Source organism: Ciconia boyciana, chromosome 5, assembly GCF_034638445.1.
Source record: "Ciconia boyciana chromosome 5, ASM3463844v1, whole genome shotgun sequence".
Taxonomy (NCBI): Eukaryota; Metazoa; Chordata; class Aves; order Ciconiiformes; family Ciconiidae; genus Ciconia; species Ciconia boyciana.
This window is the reverse complement of record NC_132938.1, coordinates 64,972,140-64,989,660: the sequence shown is the minus strand read 5'-3', so window position 1 is coordinate 64,989,660 and position 17,521 is coordinate 64,972,140. Positions and strand designations below refer to the sequence as shown.

Sequence of the window (17,521 nt, the reverse complement as noted above, 5' to 3'; positions counted from 1 at the left end):
AGTGGTCTGAATGGAGCTCTCTGTGTCTTCGCTACAAGCTGTTTATGATCCTGCTGCTCCAGAGTCTCTATTGCGCATCATGATGCTCTGCAGTAATGGCCTAAGATAGATTTTTTGCAATTGGCTCCCTTACCGTGGTTTTAAGTAAATACGTGTTACTGCATTAGTTTCCCATTCCTGCCATTTCTTGACGTTCCCTAAGCACCCATTCCAAGAGCAGCTGTTCTCTCTTAGCCAAGTGCTCAAACTATTTTTTTTAATGCCTTCATAAAATGCCAACAGGCTGTTTAAGAGGAGACCTCAGTGATCTTAAGTCAGCACTTATTAACCATTGCCTGCTACTGCATAGATGATTTAGTCTTCCCTAATCACATCTGAAGTAAATGAGATTTGCAGTGGTCCTTGACAAATACAGAGCTGGAGATTGGCACAGGTGGGCAATAGAAAGAAAAGGTACGTCATCCATCATAAGTTGTGTTATAGACGAGTGTCGTGGTGACATTTGTATTTTAGACTTGATAAAATTGTCTTGAGAAGAGGAATATTGCTGGAGAAAGGAAGAGTTGAGGGGGGCAAGATGCTTAGTGCATGCAAACTAAGCGTATAAAAACTAACGTAAGAGTAAAGAATTCTCTTAGTTTGGCAGTGGTTTAGCTATGCAATGTTATACAAATTGAGTGAAGGACTTGCGTTTGAGAATTATTACTGAGGGAAGCAACATGAGGAAGAAGTAAAAAACATATAAATCTAGAATCAAAATTAACAATGAGTGGGGGGTGAAAAGACTCCTTAGGGTTACATCTTGAATTCACTGTAGATAAGTAATTCTAAGTATCTTTTAAAAGCAAATGGTTTCAAAAATTGGGAGTTTTCTTAACACATAAAGTAGGAAGTTTAGAACAAAAAGTAGAAAACTAACCTTGGAAGGGGTGTGGCTATATAGAATAGAATACTTGGGACACTGCACTCTGCAGAAATGCGGTCAGAAGATCTCTGGATCTCTATAGGAATCTGGAAAGTAGATTTGAAAATACCGATGTTCTTATACTTTGGCTGAATCGGTAGTATAAGGTGAGATTTTTTTTTTCCCTTTCCAAAGCTCTCCTTTAAAATTTCCATTTATGATGAAATAGTCATGGTACCGATTATAAAGCTGTTACTCAGAAAATCCATCCTGACAATGCTCAGGCTTCAGTGGGCTAACTTCCTTAAACCCAACCAAACAAAGAAACCCAAACCAAAAAACAGAAGCAGTGCTAGCTTTCTGCAGGGGCCTTTTGGTGCTGGAAACCAGCAATGCCTTGAAGTTTCTAATGTGTCCATGTGCTGTTGTTGCATGGTTGGACCTGTGTGAGTTGTGATTAGATACAGCACCCTTGTTCACAGAAAGAACTCTTTGTACTGGTGGAGAGCTGTACTTTCATGAGGAGGGGAATGTATATGCAGGGTCTTGTATCCTGCACAGAGATTTAAACTGCTTCTTTGTTTTGCCAAGCAGCTAACAGTGGTGTCAGTGGCCTCCCAGTCTCCCAACTCCCCCCAGAAGACGGTGGGCGTCCCACTGAATGTAGCATTAGGACAGCAGATCCTCACAGTGCAGCAGTCAGCACCCTCCTCCCCTGGGAAGGCTATAGTCAACCACACAACCGCCCAGGTACAGACTGACTTTCCTTTGTCTTCTAGCATGTCTCTGTCTCATCACTTGTGGGAAACTGGAGTGTTGAACTGCAAATTGGCAGTGGTCAGTCCCAAGGTGTTCTTGTAATGGTGTTTGCTTAAGAATTTGCAAAAGCATTGCCCTGAGGAGCACGTGCTTCTTCAATTGAGGGGTGCAAATCATTGCAAGCCCATACAAGGGCATGCTGTTAGAAGGCAGCTTTTCAACCTGGAAAGCACCACGTGGTGCAAGTTCTTGTCTCTGTATACTGAATGTCCCAAGTCATCTGAAAGGCTCCCTATGACACGAGGAAGAGTTCTTTGAGTGGTTCTATCTCTTCTACCAGTGTTTCTGTGCCACTGACTAGGACTGCTTTCCAGCTGTTTGAGGTTTGCAACAATGAAGTTCATATTCTTGTGGTAGAGGTCTGCATGAGCAAGACACCATGGTCTGAGACCTACAGAATTAGAAATTATTAATTTCCTGTGTCTCATTTCTAGAAAAATATCAGGGTTTTCCATAATAGCTTTGATAAATTGATTTGCATTAATGAATGACAAGACAAAACTAACCTTTCTTACAAACTACAGTTCTTACTTTTTTCCTCTTTTGTAATCTTAGGTGAATCTTTTTCGGTCTTAATGTCTGTATTCCTGTTTTGGTAAACATGAAGGGATGCATAAGAGTGTAAATAACCAGAGTGGATATAGTAGGGAATGGACACAGTTGTATGTACAGCATGAGACCAGAAACTCAGATTTTGCCAGTCTCTTCTTACTGATGCAGGTGATAACTGGAATGCTGATATGGGGACGTGGACACCAGTGTGACTTGATTATTTTTTTTTCCCCCAGAGTAAAACTGGCAAAATTGTCTTTTTGAAACAGATGTTAAAAGGTTAAGTCACTCTAATGCAAGTACCCTAAGTGACAAAACAGAGATGGCTGTGTAGTATACATACTGAGTTCTGATCCAAAGCTATCTGACACAACACAAGGGTTTCACCTGTCTTCACTGGGCTCAAGAACATGCCTTTAGAAGAACTGTCACTTGAATTTTACAATTTTCCCAGTTGTCCTTGGATGGCAGCCACTAATTTGTGTGTTAGAGGGAATTTTGCCCATGCTGGTCTCTGTGATAACACTTAGGCTGTGACTGTGCTTACAGATAGTGCTTATTTTGAATTGCTCTGGGTTTTTGAGGTTTCAGTATATTTAAAAAATAAAAATTAAAAAAAAGAAACCCAGGCTTATATTTCCAGTGAAATATGTGCAAATTGAGATTTCATTCATGTAGTTGCTGAAAGCTGGGGAGCTGGGATAATCTTCTAATAAGAAGTCACATCATACTATCAACCAAATTTAATACTAAAACTTAATGCCAAGGACAAATGATACATTTAATATAGATATTAAAAGATACTGAGAATAAAAAAACTGAGCTCTAAAAGAAGTTGGAAGGAAGGAGAGAAAGGAAGAATAAACCAAGGTTTCAGGTTGTCAGCAAGGCTGGAAAAAGAGGCTGTTATCAGACTGGTAGACTTATGAATGGGTATAAATAAAATAAACACTTGCTTGTTATCAGTTTGTAGTTTGAGAGAAATTGGAAAGATGAAGTCTTGCAAATTCCAGATGTACCATTATTCCAGCTGTGAGGTAGCACAGGCCTGCTGAACTTCCTTTCTTTCCCCTTTTGTTTTTTTTTCCTTAATAAATGTGGTTTGCTACTCTTCATTGTTCTTGCTTCTTTCATTTCTCAGCTTGTGCCCTCTTTCTCATGTCTTCAGCTGTCAGTTTATGGACTCTGTTCCATTTCCTTCTCAAGGGCTGCACAGTGATTTCTGTGTATTAATCGCAAACTGTCTTAACAGGACGTATCTGTACATACAGAGATAAATCATGCCGCAGTCCAGCACGAACAGTTCTGCAAATTCTTACTATGTGTTTTTATTAGTAGGAATATTTCTAGGTTTGTTCGTTGCTTGATTTTTGAATACAAACTGAGCAATGTTCGCCAGATGCAATGTCTGCCCAGAACACTTCAGGTGACTAGAGAAGTGGACTGAGTCACCCTACTCATGCAAATATTAGTTTACTCTGCTGTTTGGTGTAGAGCATTGAAAATGGAACCGAGTTTGCTCTGAGCTGTTGAGAGGCATTTAATCTCTTCGCATCTGTTTTACTTTTGAAAGCAAAAATGGGGTAACTGACTTGCTTCTCAAGGATATGAATGGATTAAAGAGTTGCTCACTAAAAAATTGAGGGATAAACACACTGATGTTCTTTCTGCTTTTGTACAAATAACTGTGTGCTGTCTGCGTTGGCTTAACAGGCTGTGAAATCAGCAGTGCAGACCATTACTGTAGGAGGAGTGGGTACATCTCAATTTAAGACAATTATTCCCTTGGCAACTGCACCCAATGTTCAGCAGATTCAGGTACCTGGAAGCAAGTTCCATTACGTCAGACTTGTTACTGCCACAACAGCCAATAGCTCAACCCAATCAGCCAGTCAAAATCCCAGTACAAATACACAGCCTCTTCAACAGGGTAAGTGCTGGTGCTAATGTATTGTCTGAAGTAAGTTTTTCTTGTTTTTTTTCTTGTTTGTTTTGTGAGGATTAAAATGAGTACATAATGATCTATCAAGACTACCAGATGTACTTGGTTTTGTGGTAGACTCCTATAAATTTCCTATTCTACTGTTTCCTCTGGTTTTTATGTGGAAATGCTCCTCTGTGTCAAATTGCTCTGTATTTGGGCCTGAATCCTTGGAGCATTTTAGGTTGCTTTTCCCTAGTTTACCAGCTTTGTGGGTGACTCGTGGCAAGTCCCAGATCCTCTGTATGAAAAGTGTGGAGCCAGGACAGCCCACAAACATATTGCCAAAACTCCTGCAACATGAAGATCCTGCCATGTAAAATGCTTTAGAAGCGCCAGATGTTTCTGCTGGTTTCTGTCCATGCTTTCTGGAGCTATGATGGAATAAAACATTTCAAACCAAGCTATGGTTTTTTGTATTCTCCTCTTGCCAAGGGAAATCCAGTGTACAGAGGAGCTCTGCACCCAAGCTGGTTTTTAAGCCATTGCTGTGAAACGCGTGCATGTGCTCTTGTGCCAAATACCTGTTTACAAAGGTGTTCTTTAGACATCTTGAGTGCCATGAGTTCGGTCAATTAATCTCAGTGCATAGTTACAGTATTAAGTACCTTTGCATTATGAAACCTTGCACTTGTGAAAGTCTGGAGGACTGAACTGTGGACTTTGAGTGAATAATGTGTGTTAATGTGATGTTGTTTCTTGATACTAGCGAAGCCAGTGGTGGTTAACGCAACCCCAGTGCGGATGTCTGTTCCCATAGTGCCAGCACAGACTGTGAAACAGGTGAGCTAAATGTAAAAGGCATATTCCTGACTTATTTTGGCTGGATGGAAAAAAAAAATATGGTTTCAGCACTGTAATGAAATGTTCTATTAATAAAACTGCATTCTGAATCAACAAAACAATGAGTTCATAAAGACCTCTTTTGTCTCCAGGTGGTGCCCAAACCGATCAACCCAACTTCCCAGATAGTGACTACTAGTCAGCCCCAACAAAGACTTATTATGCCAGCCACTCCACTGCCACAGATACAGCCCAACCTCACCAACCTCCCACCGGGCACTGTACTGGCACCAGCACCTGGCACAGGAAACGTCGGGTATGCAGTCCTTCCAGCTCAGTATGTCACACAGGTATGGCGTTAACCCAGAGATAAATAAGGAACTAGTGCCGTTGTGGAACATACTGCCTTCCTCTTAAAGGTTCTTGCTCCCCAACTGTCACCTGACACTAAGGGGATAAACAGTTTCTTTTAGGGATCCTTGGCAGAATTATGATGGCACTAAATCGTAGTTACAATTAAAGCTTTATTTTCTTAACAGAATTTTTTTATTAACGTAGCATAGAATTTATAATCAGAATAGCACAGGATGTCTATAAGCAGAATCAGTGTAGTACAATTTTATAAGTAGTGTAGTATAGAATTTCTAATACAACTTAACTTATAACTTCTAATCACTTAGACCCTGTGTAGATTGGGTCAGATCTTAATACATGGTTTGCTTTATCAATATAACAATTACAATCTAGACTTGAAAATCATATAAAAGAATACAAGTAACTCAATTCTCAGAGGAAGCAGATGTCAGTGGAGGCATCCCCAGCCACCGGGTGGTCATGGGTCTAACTGTCCAGCAGCAGTTCTGGTCCAAGTTACTCACTTAAGACTTGTAACTGCTTGATTTTATAGACAGTATTCTGTGTGCTGTTATGCTTCCCTGTTCTGTGACAGGGTCATCATCACCACCTGGTTGTCTGGGCACCCAAGACCTTCACGGCCAGTAAGGAAGGGAGTAATTGGCCTGGTGCCCAGGAATCTTGAGGCCAGTAGTGAGGGGAAGAAATCCGTTTGGTTTGTCTACTTGGTTCACAGGACCTTCAGGGCCTGATAATGAGGGTAAAGGGAATGAATATGTGACCTACTTGGTCACAGAGGATGGCTGCTTGCATTATAAAATGGTGTTAGTAATGCTAACCACATTACCAGGGGTCAGGAGCAGGGGGTACCAGTCACACCAACCCAGATCTAGGGATTAGTTTTTTGCTCTTTGCCAAGATCTGACCAACATTCAGAATGAAAAGGAGAATAAATGAAACATTCTGCTGAAGGCTGACCAGCCAGTCTGTACAAACAAGGACTCCGTCAACACATGGCATTACTGTACCAGCCTCATTTCTGGTTCCCTTCTGGTTTTGTCACAGCTGCAGTTTGACCCTGAAGACTCTTACTGTGTCCTTCCAGTCCACTTCTACAAATCTTGCCTTAACCTAAATAATACCATTTCTTGGACCTCTCTTCAGCAGTTTTGTGTTCTGGACACAGTCTGTCCCCTTTGGCCTGGCCCCAATAGGTCCTTATCTTGTTATGTCCCAATCTGTCTTCAGAACCTGTCCCAGCAGGAGAAAATGGCTGCACGTAGGTAATACAAAAGAAGGTAGCCCAAAACAGTGTCGTTTGTCATGTTCTTATGAGGTTTTGGTTTTTTAATGTGAAAAACAAACTGTGGGTCTATGTATGCAGAGAAATTGGAATGTAAATCATTTTACTTGATTTCATTTAATTCTGTAATAAGTGACTTGTATATTAAGGAAGCTACTAAAGTCATTTGTGCAGGAATTGATCCTGCTCATTTAGGGGCAGGGTTGATTAGGAAAAGAAGGGGGAAAATGAGCATGTTTTTAGGAGCTGGAACTGTTGGTGGTCTGAACATTTCTGTGTGTAGTCTCTGTGTTACCTATATGGCTGTAGACACTGTAATAGAGAGCAAAAATATAATCTAAAATGTTTTTATGCTAAGTTGCTGCCTGGTCCAAGTTCTACAAATGTCTAAAACTGTGCTTACAAGCAGATTATGTTTATAACAATATCTGGAAAGCTAATTAAAAGACTAGATACACATCCTCTTGTGTATACTTTAATTTCTTTTATGTCACACATTAACCTTTTTGTTTTGTTAGCTGCAACAATCATCATATGTATCTATAGCAAGCAACACTGGCTTTACAGGGACATCTAGCATCCAGTCCCAAGCACGGCTACCATTCAATGGGTGAGTGTTTTGCAAAATAAAAAACAAAACTGCAGTATAGGCTGCTGAATGAGCAATCTCTTTTTAGTCCCATTATAAGGAAGGGCGGGAGCTGAGGTGTTGGAGTTTGGTTTGGGGGATTTTCCAAGAAAATCAAGCATACTGTGGTATGGTTATTACCTCTGACTAAAGGGCATGGAACTGCCTGAGTTCCATGGAGCTACAGGCCTCAACTCTTTCTTGACATTGCTGGAAAGAGGTGCTGGACGATATAAGAGCTAGATGCTTAGCACATGCAGAAATCCAGCCGAACAGCAAAATGGAACTAAAGCCCAAAATGGATCCTGATAGGAGGCTTTGGTTTTTTTCAGTCTTGTGTTTTTCCTTTAAGGATTAAAATAATGGCTAGCATGTATTATTTTCCCTTTGCCAATCCAGCAGTCTTAGCTGTTCTGCACAGTCATTTTGTGCTACTGTTTGCTGGAAATTGTAAACGCCAAGGTGCTTTTTGTTGCTGCAACCTCAACTGATGCAAACTAATACCAAATCCAGATGCAGCTATTCAAATGAATGGGTTTGATTTAATCTCCCTGGTATTACGTGCAGAAATTGCTGGATAGGGATGGAATGAATCTCATCAAAAGCGATTAGTGACACAAAGTCCAAGTTTTAAGAGCAGTTAAAGACTGTCTGATATCAAATTTATCTATAAACTGAATACCATGTTTTGGCTTGCTTTCCCATTATTCCAAAGCTTTTTTTTAAAATTCCAACTAGAACAAAAGGGAAGGCACAATCATGTTGCGTGAACCTTGGTTGGATCTATTCCCCCTGCATGTAGAGGGGTTCTGGGGAAGCTTTCCCTAATTCCAGTTTTCAGTTATGATGCTTCCTCTAGCTTTAAGCCTCATTTCTACTTTAGGTATGCAGCCAGATTTGCAGCAAATAACCCAGCTCTTTCTGGGTTGGAAAGGCACTATATAAAGGCACTATATATAATAGTTACCTAAATGCAGTCAGCCAAAAACCTAATGCAAGGGGAATATAAAGATTTTTTGAAGTTTTTGTTATGAGCTATTTACTCGAATTTAAAATAGGAAGAAACTGATAAAACAGTGTGCGTGTATATAAATGCACTTTTTCCCCCCTCAGAATAATTCCTTCTGAATCTGCAAACCGCCCCAGGAAGCCTTGCAATTGTACTAAGTCTCTATGCTTGAAATTGTAAGTACAGCTTGGTTTTGGTTTGGTGTTTGTTTTTTTAAAGCCTTATTTTTGACATCACAAATTTATGCTAAGTGTCAGAATATAATGTTTTTAAGTATGTCAGAATGTTATATCTAGATGCTAATTTAAGGTCGCTGTTGATATTGGTGGAACTGTGCGGTGCCTGTGTAATGTTGCAACTCCTGTGCGCTATGTGGACCCTCACATTTTATAAATTTCTAGCTTTGCAGCCTTGTTGCATGGTGGAGTCAATTCCACTCAGCAGCTGTAGTTGTGATGATGTTGCTATGAGTGAAATGACATCCCATGGTATCATCAGTGGGCATCTACTATAATTTGGTGAAGCACATCAGTAATACCATGCTTTATCAAGTACTTCAGAAAAATTGGGCTGTGTATCTTTTCTTAAATGACTGAATAGATAAGTTCTTCACTGATAGGTCTGAGTCTTGCTCATCCTCATGAGATATTTTGCTATTCCATTCAGTGTCTTTGTAAGAATTTGACATAAAAGCATTTTAAGCTGAGGAGATGCTAAGTTTCTTTAACTTGAGGCAAACTCAGTTTACCAATTTTTGGGACAATAACAGAAGGAGATACTGAAATTAATCTGTGGTGCCCTGAATTCTAGACAATGAAGAGGAAATTGGTGGTGTGCTACTCAAAGGGAAAGCGATGCAACAGTATCTGAACTCAAGAAGTGTGTTTAAACTTTTCAGCTTGGGTTTCTTTTTGTGTAATGTACCCCACCTCTACGTGGGGAGGTATGCCCTGTGCTTCCTAGCCTGAAAATTGTCTGTTGCACAGAAGACATGGTAAATGCAAAGATGTGTAGCTGTTTTGTCAGATATTTTACAACATACGTGACTGACTTCATAGTGCCAAATTATGTTACATGCTTAGGGTTTTCCACTTATTTTAGTCTTTCACGCCTGAATGCTCTAGAAATTCTGGGAGAATAATGGCATCGCTGGTAATGCTTTGCACCTTCAGAATGCTGTTTGGAAACAAACTTTCTTGTAAATTACAGTACTTATCTTTAAGCAGCTCAGCATTGGTGCAGAGCAAATGGCTAATTCACTCTGGCAAAGGTGCTTTCTCACTAGTAAAACTTTCCCCTGTCTGGAAGGGGAGTTGCTTTTTCACAAATGAATGTTGAAGGTAGGGATACAGCCTATTCTACAAGAAGAGAACTCGGAGAAGTTATTTGCTCATTGATGCTCTGGGTTGATGCTGGCACTGTTTGTTTTGGAAACCAGGACCATTCCACTACTGAATTTTAAACAGGACAGAAAGGAGAGCTATTAGATTGTAAAAGCTTTTGATGTAGTTTGTCCCTGGGACCATTCAGGATGCTAAAAATGACCAAAATGCAATTCAACCACATGAAGGGTTGTAGTGGGCAGCCCTAATCTAGTTCTTGTAGCGTTACCCTGGGCAAGCCACAGGAAGCCAGTTTTGCAAGGGGTTTAGGCCCCTAAAAATGAACATATGCTCCCAGCAGGATTTGAAAAGCAACTGAAGAGGATCAGCAGTTTCCATCAGCTATAGCTGGAGGTGGTAATGGAAGCGTTGAAACATGCCAGAGTTTGTCATGGCCCAAAGCAATGTCTGAGCTGGGGATGAATGTGGTGCTTCCATGTATCAGATCTGTGGGATGGTGAGATCTTGTTTTTGGTGGGAGGTAGCAGAGGTACATAAGAGGCATGGCAATGTGATTGATTTTTCCTGTCAATGTTTTGATGCTTTTCATTCATACTTGTCCCTTTAAAAAGTCTCTGATACAGCTTTATCCTCATTCAGATCCTTTCTGTAGTTACCTGTGCTTCAAAGCCTATGAGGTGTACCACTTGTTATTCCTTTTCTATTCTTCCATCCTTGCTTTGGTGAACTCTGCCTCAGTTCACAGCTGCAAACAGCTTTCGGGCAAAACTTAACAAAAAAAGGCTCATTGCTGTGTTAGTCAGTTTGCCTGTTGATTGGTACTCCAATTGCTTGCCTTTTTTTGGCTGTATGAGAGCTCCTGAAGGCTGACTTGAACTGGCTGGATCAGGAACTGGCTATGAGGTGGCTGCGGCAGGATGGCCCTCAATATGTGGGTCAACCACCCAGGAGTCACCCTAGAAAAAAGTCTCATTAGCTTCTCTTGCTGCTATGGGGACCTGTGCTCTGTGAACACCAGCTCAGACGGACACCCCTGAGCTATACCTGTGTCTTTAGACAGCAACTAGACCTGCACTAGAGGACCTTGCGATGAGGCTGATACCACTTGTGTATGTGGAGTTGAGCATAGGGTGACCCTCTGCCCTTGTTGGTGCATGTGCATATCGCCAGACTAGGAACTTCTATCGGTACTAACACCAATGTAATGGTCATGTTTACAAATGCCTTCTGCATCTTCTGTTTTAGGTATTGTGATTGTTTTGCAAACGGTGAATTCTGCAATAACTGCAACTGTACAAATTGTTATAACAACCTGGACCATGAAAATGATAGGCAAAAAGCAATAAAGGTGAGGGCCCTCTTCCTCTGCCCGTGGGATGAAAGCCGTTAGCTTGTGTCTTCTGAAGCCGCAGCGTGGGGCAGAGTGGGTGTAGAATGCCCTGATCTCCTCCCACATGTGCAAGGCTTAAGTTTTTTTTTTATTGTACCTCTAAATTCTGCTCCACGCATGCAGTGACTGTCCCTTTGGGTCTGTATTGACAGGCCTGCCTTGACAGAAACCCTGAAGCCTTCAAGCCCAAAATAGGGAAAGGAAAGGAAGGAGAATCAGATCGGAGACACAGCAAAGGCTGTAACTGTAAACGCTCAGGATGTCTCAAAAACTACTGCGAATGTTATGAGGTATGAAGCATTATCTCATCTTAAAGATACTGGCTTTTTCCCTTTAGTGCTGTGACTTCTCTGATTTGCTTTGTCTCTTCTTTGTATTGCTACAATGTTTTCTATTCTTTTCTATTGCTATAATGTTATCTCTTCTTCCAACAGCTTGCACATAGGAAGCCATGTATATGGCAAAATTGATCACTTCTGTTATATAACTTTAATTTTAAACCATGCAGCAACTTTGAACTCAGGCTTGGATTTGTCCTTTACCGAAGAGCAGTATTTCCTAAAGAAATCTACTGCACCAAGTCTCTAAGAAGAGTTGAAGCAGCATCCCACAGATACTCTGGGATAGAACATGTCTGTGGCAGACAAAAGCAAAAGTTGTTGTTGTGTCAGCTAACTGATTGGTCTGTGGATGTAGAGGCAATAGCAGACTGACCTCTGTCATAGCTCAACCACCTAAATTCCACTGGAAACAGTAGGTTGGTAAAGAAAGGGATGAGTGGGAAACCATTGATTTGCATTTGATTGAAGTATACATTCTGGGAAGGCATCTCAGTTTGAGGTGAGAATTTAGAGAGAAAACTACTACTTGGAGGTTTCTTCTAGTGGCTCATTGATAAGAGATTAAAACAAGATCTCCTTTTCGTTGTGGCTTGTCATAAAGGGAGTCAAGGTTGCAACAGGTTTCTCATGTTTTGTTTGTTTCTTTCAGGCAAAAATCATGTGTTCTTCCATATGCAAATGCATTGGCTGTAAAAATTTTGAAGAAAGCCCAGAGCGAAAGACACTGATGCATTTAGCAGATGCTGCAGAAGTTAGGGTTCAGCAGCAGACTGCTGCAAAGACCAAGTTATCTTCCCAGATCTCAGATCTGCTGACAAGGCCAACACCAGCACTCAGCAGTGGTGGTGGGAAGTAAGTTAATGCAGCACCCTGTTTCAGTTGCTTCTAATGTGTTTTTTCTGATGTATGTGACAGGTACGTCCCTGTTGTCTTTGAATACTATCTGTGTAAGCTGTAGAAGCAGGAGCACTTAGGTGAATGGAGCTTTTTGTTCATGCAACCTGTGCTTTCTGTGGAACCTAGGGTATGCCAAGCTTAGCTGTGTTCAAGCACATAACTAAGCATTGTCTTGTCATGGTTGCCCATGTGCTCACAGAAAGCATGAAGTACAAGTGTCCCATTTACTGAAAGGATGCAGTCCTTGAGCTGTGCTTATAGTAAAAGCTGGAGAATTGTTCTATGTACCTAGGCATTTCAAATTCTATTTCAAAATGTACATCAGTGGAGGCAGGCACCAAAGCACAATGGCCCACCAGTTCATTTGACTGTAACTGTGGCTTATTCACTCCCTGTTGACTGTCTAGAGGCTCTTAGAAGCAATGGGACAGATGAAATCTCATCAGTCCTTGTACTAAAAGGTTGCCCAGCCCTGGAGTTAGGTGCATTGTGTGTTTTTGCTGAGAGTGAGTGGATCTTTCTTTGTTTCAGGCTGCCCTTTACGTTTGTAACCAAGGAGGTAGCTGATGCAACCTGCGAATGCCTTCTTGCACAGGCAGAGCAGGCGGAGAAGATGGGCAAGTCAAAAGCTGCAGCAGAGCGCATGATCCTGGAGGAGTTTGGACGCTGTTTGATGAGAGTTATTAACTCTGCAGGGAAGTCCAAAAGTGACCCTTGCGCCATGAACTGCTGACTCGTCCACATGAGCCACAACAAAGTGGACTGAACAGAACACTTAAGGCACAGGGACACTTTGGTTTGGCATAGAGGATTTAATAATATTTGTTAATTTGGTGCTTGTTGTAAATTGACCTGCGTAAGATTGAAACAAGAAAATCTTTTATAACAAGATGTAGAGCCTTTTAAATCTTAGCTAAATCCTCTTCTACTTAAGACAATGCCTAAAGGTCAATTCTTCTTCCCAATGTACAGCTTTTTACCTTGGGTTTCTTAACAATTAGATGTGTTCTCCCCTTTCCTCCAGAATAATTGCCTGAAGGGCATATATAAATTATTATAATATATTATATTTACAGTGTATGGAGTTGCATCACTTTGTGCATACAGGAAAACACAGGTGATGTCAACAGACAGGTGATGCTTTTGGCAACAGGCCCGTAATAAGGAGGCATCAGTGTATCCAAGATAGTTCTGAAAGGAAATGTGTAAAAATGAGCATCTAAATGGAAGGTAGTACTTGTATTTAGGACCTGACACAGCATGTTCCTTTAGTGGGTGGAGCACTGTGAAATACACAGGCAATAATACAGAGGGATTGCTTGCAGATTTAGCATTGGGCTGAGTGGTGGAGAATCTTGCTGGAGTGGGACCCAAGGAGTTTAGAGGCAAAAGGAATTAATGGGAAGTTTTTGATAGGAATGTGGCTGAGGGCTCAGATGTTTCTTAAGCTGGAACTTGAAGGTTAAGACAGTGGGCTCTTCCCAGAAGTGAGGAAGAGAAGCCATGCCACAATGCCGGACTGTCTGCTCAGTGTACAGTGTTACCTAACTGTGCAGCAGATGATGGATGCTGTTGCTTAGGTGAAGCTTGGTTTTTCAGAGGTCTGCAGCAGCCTAATCCCTCACTGGAGGTAGGGCTGTGCAGTCCGTTATGTTTTCTAGGATCGAGCTGTAACCCTGGAAAAGTGTTTAAGTCTGAGAAGCTGAGGTCAGGGGAGACAGTGGAACCACAGTTGTCTTAATGAGGACTCGAAACAATCTGCATCTGAATCAACTTGCAAATGCAGGTAGGGATCATGTTCACCCTGGTTGTGGGTCTTCAGGATGCTGCTTCTCTGTGTGTTGGCAATTTACTTGGTATAAGGGTGTTTTTAGTGTTGTTTAGAATGACTGAGAGCTGTGATCAGAGAGGATGCTAGCACAGAATCAGGATTGCTACCAAAATGGACACACAGATCCTTTTACACAAAGCAGAGGGGCACGGGGAATCAGCTATAGCTGTGTACAGACTAGGGCAGGGGATTTTTTCAGTATTTGTTACGAGCAATCTCAGATCACATTTTTGCTAGTGGAACACATTTGCTAAATTAACCTGGTAGGTTACTTACCTACCATGAATGTCAATAACCATGTTTAATCACAGGCATTTTTATTACCTGTCTCACTGCAGTCTGAACTAGCTAGGTTTTTCCAAAAGGGATTTTGTATTCCTTGTGTAAAACTGTAAATACAGAGAAATGCAGCAGAGCTTGTCCTCCAGGCTTTCTAGCAGGGCCAGGCTGGGGAGAGGTAGGGGCTAGGCAAACAAGCAGCAGAGCTAAGTGCCAACGTGTGTGATGGCAATAGGATGGGAGGGTGCTTGCACTCCTGTCCTTACCCCACGGTCCTGTGCACTGAGCAGAAGGCCCTTTCTCCTTGACTCTTCTCTGGTGCCTCCTCAAAAATGCCTTGGGGGAACAAAGGGCCTGGGAGGCAGCCAGCAGTGGTGGCAGGCCTGTTGAGTGGCCATTGCAGACAAGGTTTGACCTGCCAGTCACAATCCAAAGGGGCCTGTCTGCTATTAACATCTCCCTGAGCATAAATAGCAAGTATATTTGTGCAAATCTCTGAAAAGGGAATCCACCTCTCATGTAAGTAAATGCCATTTTTTTCATAATTAGGACTTGGATTAATTTACTAAAAAAAATCAGTGCAGTAACTTTACATGTAGATAGTGCGGATATTCAGTTTACTTCTAGTCACCTAATATAGTATGTCCAGTAAGATTTGTATAAATGTAAATTAGTGTAAGTGAAAGTAATACCTACTTAGGTTATTTTTCAAACAGATTGCAATATGCCTCCTTTTGTTTAGACTTCAATCTATGTTAATTTTGTATATATTCCATGTCTTACTCTAAATTGCACCTTTTGTGATGTGTATTTATATACAGTGTGCAAAAAAAACTTGTGAAATTTAGATTACAGTTGTAATTATGTATGATGGCATTGCTTGAGAATATTTTGCTTGTAAAGACTTTGAAGGTGCAATCAAATGCTTTTAGTTCTATTTTGTTTTGAACAAGCTTTCTCAGATATTAAGCTTGGATTCCTTTCTCCCTCTCCCTGGTGTAGAATGTGTGAACTGGTTTTTGTACTTCCTTAGCCATTTGCATCAAATTGCTGGACAAGACTTACAGTCAAGTTCATCCAGTTACATAAAAATAATTGGGAATGGGGCAAGGGTTCATTTTCTAGTTCTGTTTACATCTGAAAGTAGAAAAATTAAATTTATATTTACTAGACCTATTCGAAGAATACACTTTTCTATATTGTACAAATAAAACAGTCAGATAAATCACAAAGAAAAATAAACATTTATACTATTGCATAAATATGATTTTTTTTGCACTCCTTTCCTTCAGCATTGACAAATATACACAGAAGATTTTCACTGAAATATCAAAATAAATCTGTTAACGCTAGGCCCACTTCTGATGCAAGTACTGGCTTGGATTTTCAGTATGAGATCGAATCCTACCAGAGATAAACCCTTGGTTACTGGCATACTGTCATGCATAGCAACTCATGGTGCATTGTGGCACAGTTCATAAAGGGCCAAAATCTGTCAACCAGGCCAGCACCAGGTAGTTGAGCCCATGTGATAATTTCTCAATTTCTTTTAAACTCTTTAATGAGAAAGCATAGTTTTTTCATGTGCACTGGCTGGACAAGTTAGGCTCAGACTGAGCAGAAAGACGTGCAAGGCCGTTCTGCAGCACCCTTGAAGACAGCAGGGTGCTATACAGAGCTCATTGAGGATCCTGGGCAAAACTTTGAGGCTAAGCTTTGTCAAGAGCCTTAGACTGCTTGTTAGCAGGATGCAATGCACTGTTTTCTTGTGGTATTTGTCCTTTTTTGTCTCTCTTGGGGAGGAGGTTTATGAGCAGCTCTTGCAAGGCTATATTACTCAGTTGCATTAAGGAATACAAGTCAGTTAAGAGAGCTTGTGGTTTGTTTCTACAAAGTAAAACCTCATTTTACTTTTGTGCATCCAATTTCTACATTCAGCTTTTTTAGAGGCTTGGTAAAGGTTGTATACAGTCAATGCTCAGGGAGTCCCAGGAGTGTTGTTAGGGTGTTGAGCGAATGAAAGATGTTACTTGACTGAGCTTCCCCCCCTAGCACACCAGCTGCTGTGAGAGAAGGCTGTCACTTACCTTAGGCTGCAGTAGAGGACTGAAAGAAGGAATGAGGTGCTCAAAGTGACTTACGGGTGGATTTGTATGGACCTCATGGAGGGTGTGGTGCTAGCAAGAGTGAGGGTGTTTCAGAGAGAGATGGTGAATGTCTGAGCAAGGAGCTGCTGAGAAGAGAAAGCAGTGTCCAAAAGACACTGTGGGAAAAGGAGTGGTGCAGGAAATCACTTGGTCACAATTGTGGAGTTATGAATGCTGAAAAATTCCACTGAAACCTAACAGTTCCTGTGGTGTGAGTACAGCCAGCAGTATCTGTGGTGGGCAACAGCAGGTCTGTATTTTTGGAAAATAATGGCAATTGGTACAGGGTTCCTATAAGAACTGTCAAGTTTTCTTATAATATTGGATAGCTTTGTTAATTAGATAACTGCCATGCTTTTTCCTAATAATGTGCTTTTGCTCAAATGTCATCCTACCAAGCTCTATAAAATTTCCTCAACATCTCTTGAAAACCTGTCATCAATATTTCAGTGAATTACAAAAGGATGTGTAAACTGTGGTGGTCACGTTTACAGGCAGGTCAGCCATGGGAATGCACAGAGCCTGACATAAGCCTATCTGCACAGCGGTCTCTGGCTCAGTTCACCAATTGGCAGCAACTGCACAAAACCCATGAGAAACTCAGAGATGGGGAAGCCCTGTGCGCAGCATGCCTGCCATGTTCACAACTTCACCCCAGCAGCCAGGAGCTCATGCATGTCTTTGTGCAAGAGCTTCCCGTTTGGGAGGAGGCTTGGTATGAATCGAGCAAGACAAGCTCCCTCTAGATGTAAACAGGAAGTGGCAGCAGGCTTATGTCCAGCCGAAAAAAATGCACAGTGAGGAAGTGCCTGTTCCCTATGGCTCAGCTGATACTGGGGCTGGAGGTTTAGGCAATGCAAGCATTACAACATTATGTGAGTGCAACCAATCTACTGCTGGGATTTCAGCAGCATTTTGCCAGTTGTCCTACAAATCACATATATATGGAAGGGATAGTTT

The 17,521-nt window shown here is 41.3% G+C and overlaps 1 protein-coding gene across 5 annotated transcripts in view; it reads left to right on the top strand.

Moving 5' to 3' along the window:
* Positions 1 to 16,151, top strand: part of LIN54 (lin-54 DREAM MuvB core complex component) — a 40,669-nt gene extending 24,518 nt beyond the window's left edge. For 2 of the 5 annotated variants that reach the window (XM_072863468.1, XM_072863469.1), the window contains exons 5-14: positions 1,496 to 1,654; positions 3,989 to 4,205; positions 4,966 to 5,039; positions 5,192 to 5,389; positions 7,215 to 7,306; positions 8,438 to 8,509; positions 10,922 to 11,024; positions 11,219 to 11,356; positions 12,057 to 12,259; positions 12,836 to 16,150. In XM_072863468.1, the coding sequence (XP_072719569.1) occupies positions 1,496 to 1,654; positions 3,989 to 4,205; positions 4,966 to 5,039; positions 5,192 to 5,389; positions 7,215 to 7,306; positions 8,438 to 8,509; positions 10,922 to 11,024; positions 11,219 to 11,356; positions 12,057 to 12,259; positions 12,836 to 13,037 (1,458 nt within the window). In that variant the 3' untranslated portion in view covers positions 13,038 to 16,150. Of the gene's footprint in view, positions 1 to 1,495; positions 1,655 to 3,988; positions 4,206 to 4,965; positions 5,040 to 5,191; positions 5,390 to 7,214; positions 7,307 to 8,437; positions 8,510 to 10,921; positions 11,025 to 11,218; positions 11,357 to 12,056; positions 12,260 to 12,835 lie in introns of all 5 variants that reach the window. The other 3 variants (XM_072863470.1, XM_072863471.1, XM_072863472.1) reach the window with 3 other exon arrangements.
* The last annotated feature ends 1,370 nt before the right edge of the window (positions 16,152 to 17,521 follow it).